The 9,901-nt window shown below is 41.1% G+C and overlaps 1 protein-coding gene across 1 annotated transcript in view; it reads left to right on the top strand.

Annotated features, from left to right (window-relative positions):
* The window catches only part of LOC105997492 (leucine-rich repeat-containing protein 37A3-like), a 25,709-nt gene that overhangs the window by 3,758 nt on the left and 12,050 nt on the right, over positions 1 to 9,901 (top strand). The window contains exons 3-7 of the mRNA XM_013031928.1: positions 158 to 784; positions 3,383 to 3,454; positions 4,380 to 4,451; positions 6,564 to 6,635; positions 7,662 to 7,742. Of these exons, the coding sequence (XP_012887382.1) occupies positions 158 to 784; positions 3,383 to 3,454; positions 4,380 to 4,451; positions 6,564 to 6,635; positions 7,662 to 7,742 (924 nt within the window). The remainder of the gene's footprint in view (positions 1 to 157; positions 785 to 3,382; positions 3,455 to 4,379; positions 4,452 to 6,563; positions 6,636 to 7,661; positions 7,743 to 9,901) is intronic.

A 9,901-nucleotide genomic window follows, 5' to 3' on the forward strand; every position in this document is an offset into this window, starting at 1 on the left:
CACCTCTGCATCTGCAGGAGACCACACCTCTGCATCTGCAGGAGACCACACCTCAGCATCTGCAGGCAATCCTACCTCAGTTTCTGCAGGATACACCAACTCAACCTCTGCAGATTCCCACTCACCATCTTCTGGAGACCCAAATAAAAAATCGCAGGGAGACTCCAACTCAGCCTTTACAGGATTTCCCAACTCAGCCTCTGCAGAACACCCCAACTCAGTCCCGGCAGGAGACCACAACTCGGCCCCTGCACGAGACGCCCAATAAACCTCTGTGGAAGACTGTAACTCAGCCTAAGCAGAAGACCGGAAGCATGCCTTGGCTGAAGACCCCAACTCAGCCGTGGCAGAAGGCCTCAACTCAGCCTCTGCCGAAGCCCTCAAATTGGCCTAATACAATGAAAACTCAGCCTACACGTAGGCCACAGTTAGAGGCTGTGGCTAAACCTCCAACAACAGGATATCACCCAGTGTCACAATTTATAGAGACTACTACTCCAAAGCACAGTGAAGTGACACTTGGACATCCATACAGGTTGCAAACTCAGCATTCAACCTTGACTCAAGGCACAGTTAAACGATTGACTCAATTTCCAACAACCACCATCACAGAAAATGCTTTAGCTGTGCAAACGGAACAGAATGCCCCTTCAAGCATCAAGTTATGTGAGCTCTGTCACTGCCAAAACCAGACACTGTCATGTGTGGATCTCAGCCCAGGGCAGAGGCTCCGCCAAGTTCCTGTGCCAGATATGGACCCCAAGAAGCAACTTTTCACTGTCTTGCAAGTATCCCCCTACCTCCTTTGTGCTGGGCATTCTGCCTGGCATTCTTTTTCTAAAGTTTTTTGTCCTCTCTCCAATCCAGTATTGAGTAATGTTGACTTTTACTGTTTTCTTAATTTTTTAGATTGGTTGTGGGGCTTGAACTCAGGGCCTGGCCACTGTCTCTGAGCTTTTCAGCTCAAGGCAAACCCTCTACTACTTGAGCCACAATGTCACTTCCCTTTTCTGACGGTTTATTGGAGATAACAAGTCTCACATACTTTTCTGACCCAGCTGGCTTTAAACCAAGATCCTCAGATATCAGCCTCCTGAGTAGTTAGGATTGGAGGCATGTGCCTCCTGGCTTTCTTTTCTTATTTTTTAGGTTGGTTGAGGGGATTGAACTCAGGACACCTGGGTACTGTCTCTAAGCTCTTTTGCTCAAGACTAGCATTTTACAAGTTCAAGCCACAGCATCACTTCCAGTTTTCTAGTGGTTAGTGGAGATAAGAATCTCGTGTACTTTTCTGCCCGGCTGGCTTCAAACTGAGATCCTCACATTTCAGCCTCCTAAGGACTAGGATTACAGGCATGAGCCACCCGTGCCTGGCTGGCTTTTAAACTTTTCACTTCTTCATTTTCCTTGTTCTCATCTTCCTATTGTATCCACTTGCCAAGCTTTTATTTGAGGCTGCCCCTTGTCTGCTTCCATGAAGATTCCGAGTCACAGAAGTTCTGATGCAAATACAAAATTGTAGCATTCTCTAAAAAGAACAACAGAGAAAAATCACTGACTGACAAAATGTGGGCATGAGTGTACCAAACAGGACTCTATACTTTCTGTCCTGAATGAATGAACCTGACAGTGATAGAAACAGAGTAGTCAAGAAAGGAAAACCAGTTCATGAGAAAGGAGTTCAGTTTGGTCTTGCAGTTGAATGGAAAAGTCTACTAGGCAGATGAGCAGACTTAAATCTTCTCTACTTCACTACCAGACAAAGAATATATGAACTGAGCAGGAGAGTTATAGCAAAGACTAAGGATTGATTAAGGTACCTCAGTAGCTTCTAGTAAACATGTGCTTTTGCCAAGCAATGGTGGCTCACACCTGGAATTCAGCTACTGAACAAGTTCAGATCTGAGGATTATGATTCAAAGCCAGTCCCAGTTGGAAGGGTTGTGAGGCTCTTATTTCAAATTAACCAGCAACAAGCCAGAAGTGATAGAATACTATCCTTAAGCAAGAAAAGCTTAGAGACAGGACCCAGGCCCTAAGTCAAAGGCCAAACAGAATCAGAAAAATTTATTTTTCAATCAGTATTAGCCTTAGTTTTTCTTTTCTATTTTCTGTTGTTTTGGTTGACAATGGGGAGTGAACTCAGGGCCTGGGGCCTATCCCTGAGCTCTTTGCTCAAGGCTAGTGCTCTAATACTTGGAGCCAAAGAGCCACTTCTGGTTTTCTGGTGGCTACTTGGAGATAAGAATCTTTCAGGGTTTCCTTCCCAGGCTGGAATTGAATGGTAATCCTCAGGTCTCAGTCTCCCGGGTGGGGAGGATTACAGGCGTGAGCCTCCAGCCTCTGCTCACATGTGTTTTCATATGTACATTCCAGCTTCCAAAAAAATAACAGAAACCAGTTTTGCAGTACACATGCTTAATACACACACTGTAGAGAGAGGGGGGAGAGGAAGTAAGAGAGGGAGAGAGAGGGAGGGAGGGAGGGAGTGATAAAGAGAGAGAGAAGAGAGAAGGGAGAGTGAGAGGAGAATTCAATGCCAGTCTTGTCTTTACCAGCTCTTGTCTCAAAAACCAAGGGCTGATGACCAAGCTTAGTAACAGAGCCTTGTATACACAAGATTCTGTGTTCAATCCCTAGTGCGTGCCTGTGTGCATGGGCATGCACACACACATACACAATTTATAGATATATAGAGAATAAAATCTAAAAGCATACAGTTCTTCCCTATCCTGTTTATTACTCCATCTTACATGCCATACTTCCAATAAGATTAAACCTCTTACCATTTTCTTTCTGATGTCTGTCTTTGGCATTTTTTTTCCTGATGAGGTAATAAAACTTAACTCTTGTCTCAATGAATCATGCTTTTCCCTGTATGAAACATGTCTCTGAGCTCTTCCCTCATCAACATACTAACTCCTCTAATTTCTATTATTCCTTACCTTTCCAAGACATACTTCCTTCTAAGGCTTCATCCTCCTTAATGGCATTTAAGCACAGCTTTGGTACTACCTGACAGAGAGGTTTTTATTCCTGTTTTCCAACAATATACATCTGTCCCTTTTTCTGTCACCATTTTCTTATTGATTTAGAAGTCAGTTTAAACACAAATGATTCAGGAAAATTACATCCGGGGTAATTGGAACTAGACATGCACGAGATTGATTGGACAGACAGGAAATTAAAAGCTTCTGTTGAGGAGCCTCTTCTTTCCTGCCAGTGGACCCACTTTTTTACTTTGGTGTGCAAATCATAGCTTCAGAAAGTAGAAAAAGTTGGGTTTTCCCCTGCATTTGATTATGCCTCATGAGGTTGCAATGACTTTTTCTTCCTCTAATCTTTTCCTATTTATTCCTCGATATAAACTGTTTCTCCATAGAAATTTCAAAGGAAACAAAATTTCTTATATTGAAGAAAATATATGGGCATCATACCGTTGGACTGAGAAACTGTGAGTATATTCTCTTCAAATATGAATATGACACTACTGTAAGACCCTCCTTGGCCCAGAATCTTGAAGGGAGTACCTTTGAGAAAAGCCATTGCCCCTCCATATCCTAATCAACCTCTACTGACTGAAATTCTGCAAGTATTTGAACATCAAGCTTATGGGTACTTGGGATATTGTTAAGGGGCAGAGTGCTTGTCTTGCATGCAGGATGAGGCCTTTCAACTATCATGCAAAATAAAGTTTCATGGACCCATTTTGAACTAAGTATTGTGGCAAGTTGAAATCATTCTCTATTGTACAAGGGATGGATGCTTACATTCTTAGTGGATAAAACTGATGTTAATAACAGAATGAAAACTATACCTGAAACAAGAGTATAGTAGAAAGACGTTTTCCCAGGCAATTGTGCACTATTTTACTATATTTGCATATGTATTTACTGTACTTTTTACATATAGTAGAATAGGTTTGTGGTATCATTTTCTTACTAATGGTAACATACTGCAAGTTGATTTTTACATTTCATAACATATGCTATTAATCTTAACATAGAGGATTATCCTATTTCTTTAAGTGTTTGCAAAACATTCCATAGTTTGGATGCCTTGTGCTGTATTTCCTATTTCCCATAATATTTAGAGAATTCCCCGTTAGCTTGTTGCATTCAAGGCTACAGTGAACAACCCCATACATACTTCTTTGTGAATCTAGACAAATCATTCAGCAGAATAATCTAGAAGCAGGATTTTATTATGAACACTATGGTACACATGAAATGTCAATTGGCCTCAAAAAAGGTGTGCCACCATACACTCTAGGCAACAGAAAATGACAGCCTTTCTTTTCCCATAATGTATCTCTCTATTCAATATATTTCCCAATGCTGGATGAATTTAGATCCAGAAATAACCTTTTTATCTTCCAGAATTCTCAGTGAAAATCGCCTTACTGAATTACATAAGGATTCATTTGAAGGACTCCTATCTCTTGAATATTTGTAAGTTAGTAAGTTTATTTGTAATTATGTATAAATTATTCAGATTATTGAAATCCCTTCCAGCAATCAATTCTGCAGCTATGTAAGAATGTGTCTAGCAATAAGTACTTACTATTCATTATCAGATTAATTATACAGATAACATATAGACAGGGAAAAACTGTCCTTACTGAGAAAAATGGTACTAAGACCTCAACAATTCCTGATACTCATAAAAATGTTTTCTTAAAAATACACAGTCTGGGGCTGGGCATGTGGCTTAGTGTCAGAGTGCTTGCCTAGCATGCATGAAGCCCTCAGCCCTCAGGGCTCAATTCCTCAGTACCACATAAACAGAAAAAGCTTGAAGTGGTGCTACGGTTCAAGTGGTAATGCTAGCTGTGAGCAAAAGATCAGGGACAGTGCCCAAGTCCTGAGTTCAAGCCCCAGGACTGGCAAAAAGAAAAAAGAAAAAGTACAGCCTGGCCAGGCACAGATGATTCATGCATCTAGCTCTAGCTACTCAGGAGGCTGAGATCTGTGGATCCCAATTTCAAGCCAACTGGGGCAAAAAAGTCCAGTAGACTCTTATTAACCACCAGAAAACTAGAAGTGGTACTGTGGTTCAAGTGGTAGAACACTAGCCTTGAGAAAATTTATCTCAGGGACAGCAGCAGGCACTGGATTCAGCCCCAGCACCAGTGCACGGGCACTTGCGTGCGTGCACACATCTCCACTTCCAGGACAAAATCAGAAGGGAAAGTGCAGCTCTAGTGGTAGAGCAAGGGACAGCATCCAAGGCCTAAGTTCAAACCTCAGCACTGACACCAAAAACATATAATATATATATATATATGTTTCGCCTCATTTTTATGCTTTGTCCATGGGGTCCAAAGATCCATTCTCATTAAGCTTATGAATGTTTCCATTAATCAGGCTCCTACCGTAATGAGCTATTTTCAAGTTAATTTGTTCAAAAATAGAAGAGAGTATCAAGTGATTTGCATGACACAAAAAAATAATTCTTTGAATTATCAACCCTGCTAGGTTCTAAGGTGATGACTAGTTTTTGTCATTGTCGTTGTTTGTTTTTCCCCAGTCCTGGGGCTTGAACTCAGTGCTTGGGCACTGTCTCCTCTGAGCTTCTTTTGCTCAAGGCTAGCACTCTACCACTTGAGCCACAGTACCACTTGTGGCTTTTTCTGTTTGTGTGGTTCTGAGGAATGGAACCCAGGGCTTCATGCATGCTAGGCAAGGACTATCACTAAGCCACATTCCCAGCACATGATGCCTAGTTTTCTACTGACTCTTTGTGGCCTTTCTGCCACCTGGGCTCTCAAACCTCCAAACATGGTTGGAAGGAAACAAATAAGAAAACTCTCCATGAAATCATCCCTTTGCTTCTCCTACCATGAAATGCATTGCAAGCTATTTATATCACACTACCGTGTATATCATCATTCACCAATAAAAAAGGAGATAAATTGGCTGTGTCTAGATTGGAGCAAACAAAGATGAGTAAGGCAGGGATCTACCCTCTAAGAACTCATGGGCTTAAAAGGTCAAGCAACAGTGCAGCAGAAGTGCAGAAAAGGTGTACTGCCAGCAAAGAGCTCAATGTGGACGTATGGTTCTAGTCATAGGGCATGAACTTCTAAGAGAAAAAGCCTAGCAACAGTGCAAGGCCCTGTGTTCAAGCCCTAGTACAGCCCTATAGGCTATACATATAACAGATATGCAATGACTATCTTACACATTGTATATAAATATACGTTATATATAAATATATAGAACCTTACAGTATATATTATATACAGGGCTTACAACCTTGAGCTTAATTTGATGAGAATACAAAATATTACCTGTTCGTTGTTCTGCTCTCTTGAAAGATTATCCAAAATCCATCAGTATCTATAATTACATGTTTCATTGATCAGATGATCATGATGAATAGGTGTAACTATTAGGTGTGCCCAGACTTACTTGATAAAAGAAAGTAAAAATCCAAAGCTTTATAATTTAGAAATAATTGTTATGTGTTCAATATTATATGTCTTAAAGTCTACTATTTAATCATCCTCATTAGATATCTAATAGATTCTGAGTATAATATTTTCCTTTTTCTTTTTCTAGAGATTTGTCCTGCAATAAAATACAGTCAATTGAAAGACGGACATTTGAATCATTGCCTTTCCTGAAGTTCGTGTAAGTTGCAAATAGAACTTCATTATCTCAGGCTGGGAATGTGGCTCAGTGCTAGAGTGCGTGCCTAGCATGCATGATTCCTGGGGTTTGATTCCTCAGTACCACATGAACAGTAAAAGCAGAAGTGGTGCAGTGGCTCATGTGGTAGAGTGCTCAGGGACAGTGCTCAGGCCCTGAGTCCAAGCCCCAAGGCTCGCCCTCTCACACCCCCAAAGAAGTCATTATTTCACATATATCAGCTCCTTTTGAAATAGAATTAAATTTTGCTAGTATAAAGTTACTATATGTATGTATGTATGTATATATATATATATATATATATTGGGGCTGGGAAGTGGCTCAGTGGCAGAGCGCTTGCCTTGCATGCCTGAGGCCCTGGGTTCGATTCCTCAGTACCACATAAGCAAAAAGAAAAAAGCCGGAAGTGGCACTGTGGCTCAAGTGGTAGAGCGCTAGCCTTGAGCTGAAGAGCTGAAGGACAGCGCCCAGGCCCAGAGTTCAGGCCCCACGACTGGATCCCCCCCAAAAAAATACATATATATATATATATATGAAATTCTTTTAGACTAGCAAATATGAGTGTGAGAATCATTATAGGTCAGACAGAATCATTACAAAGCAGTTGTTCTCAGCCAATGAATGGCCTGTACCCAGAAGTCATTTAGCAACTGTGGATATGCTATGTGCATGTACTGGGCAGACATGTCTAGAGGGATGCTGATGTCCTGGTTGCATCCTACAATGGACGGGACAAGGCTCCACAGCAAAGAACTGTGCAGCCCAAAATGAGTGGATATACAAAAACCTGTTGTCCATCAATGAGGGTCACTTGACACTGCATGTGTAAATATGAAAGCAGAAATCACAAGCCAGGATGGTCCACAGGAAGATTTCTTTAAAATACAGGGAAGTAACAGAATTGTTTCATTATATGTAAATTAGAATCAGTGTGAGCTGATAAAGTTCTGAAAAAGATGTCTTTTTTCCTTCTTTTTTGGCTTATGGTTTTTATTGTTTGTTTTTTAGAAATCTCGGTTGCAATTTAATCACAGAAGTGAGCTTTGGAACATTCCAGGCATGGCATGGGTTGCCGTTTTTACACCAGATGTAAGTGGTATAGATGATAAACATGTTAAATAAAACATATTTACATTTTGAAAACCTAATATTCTTAAGAGTGAGCTGGGTGTAATGACTATGTGAACTCTCAGATGTATGTCTTTTGGATACATTCATTTTTTAGAAGTATTTTCATTGTTATTATTAAGTAGTTATAGTAAGGGGTTGCAGTTCCATGTCAGGTTATGCGGACAGTGCTTCTTGACAATGTCACCCCTTCCTTCATTCTCCCCCAATTTCCTGCTCCAATCCCCACCCACAAGTTACATAGTTTACTTTTCACATTGTGCACATTGAATACAATGATGGCACTTGCTCACCTTTCCTCCATCAATTCCTGTACTCCTCCCTCCACCCCCCACAAAAAACAAAAGAATACTTGTTTGCATTTCACTTCTAGTATTTTTGATGAGCAGTACTTTAGTTGGGCAGAGGAGTTATGCTACCCTCTTTTAGTCAGTCCTGTATGTGTTATCATGCCTAGTTGTATTTTAGATCTAGCTTCCACATATGAGAGAAAACTTGTGTGCTTTGTCTCCCTGAGCCTGGCTTATTTCACTTAACACAATTTTGATCTAGGTTTATCCATTTCCCTGCAAATGACACAATCTGATTCTTTCTAATGGATGAGTAAGATCTCATTGTGTATCGGTACCACATTGTCTTGAATCCAGCTCATCGGTTGAAGGGCATCTGGGCTGTTTCCATAACTTGGCTACTGTGAATAGTACAAGTGTCTTTACCATATGCTGACTTCTGATATTCTGGGTAGATACCCAAAAGTGATATCATTTTTTTTCTTCAAATGAGGGAACAAAATAAGATACACAAGGCTACGAGACTCATGACTAGTCACACAAGCACCAGGTTCTGTGCCCTTACTTCAGATCTTTGGCCAGGAAAACAGAAGACATCAAGCATGTATTAGCTCTGTCATGGGAGCCAATAGCTGCTCTGATCAATGTGAGGTTAACATTCATTGCTTCTCCACTGCAGAGTGACTGCCTAACTGCTCACATGTCAGTGAGGCAGAGCTGCAAAGATCAACACTGATCACCAAGTCTTCCTGGAAGTAAAAGGGTGGCTGACTTCTCAGTGTCAGTTTCTTCTCAGAGTGACACAGGGCACTTCTCTCAGTCAGTCAGAATGTTATTTTTCAAGTATGTACCTCTGAAATTGTCAATTACCTTGGGCAATAGGAACCTCTGAGGTATAGAAAAAGCTATACATTCAAAAAGAAAATACATTGCTCTAGACTGATTCTATGCATTTTCTTTCCTGACTACCTTCAACAAAAAATATGGGTTTTTATTTCCTTTCAGTTAAAAAATGGTATGCTGTTTGCCAGATGTGGTGACATACAGCTGTAATCCAGCACTCAAGAGGTGTAGGCAGGGGACCTATAGTCCAAGGCCACTCTGGGCTACATGTCAAAATTCTACCTCAAAAAGAAAAAGACTGTGTGGTTCAAAATGTTCCAAAGGAAATTATGAATCAAGGTGAAATTCTCCTCTAAACTTGTCTCTGTGAAAGGCTACTTGTGGATCAGGAAATTCAGGTTTCTAGAAGGTGTTTGGTGTTGGTGGAGGATTGAGATGTGGCTGGAATCTAAGATTTGGTTGCCTGTGCTGGCTTGAATCTCAATCCTCAGATATCAGCTTGAGTAGCTAGGACTACAGGTGTGAGCCACCAGTGTCTGGTTTGAACGGCTTATTTTAAAACATCTTTTTAGCCAGAAGCTGATAGTACATACCTTGTAATCCTAGCTACTCTGGAGGCTGAGACCTAAGGATTACAGTTCAAAGCCAGCCAGGGCAAGAAAGTCCATGAGACATGAGACCCTCACCTCCAGTTAACCACCAGAAAACTGGAAGTGGAACTATGGCTGATAGTGCTGGAGCAAAAGATCTCAGGCACAGATCCCAGGCTCTGAGTTTAAGCCCAAACACACACACACACACACACACACACACACACACACACACACACACACACACACGTCCTTTAATCACTTCATTGGTTCTCACAGTGCTCACTCCATGATTTTATTTTATTTTTTCGGTCCGGTCGTGGGCCTGAACTCTGGGTCTGGGCGCTGTCCCTCAGCTCTTCAGCTCAAGGCTAGCACTCTACCACTTGAGCCACAG

Source organism: Dipodomys ordii, unplaced genomic scaffold (assembly GCF_000151885.1).
Source record: "Dipodomys ordii isolate 6190 unplaced genomic scaffold, Dord_2.0 Scaffold147, whole genome shotgun sequence".
Classification (NCBI taxonomy): domain Eukaryota; kingdom Metazoa; phylum Chordata; class Mammalia; order Rodentia; family Heteromyidae; genus Dipodomys; species Dipodomys ordii.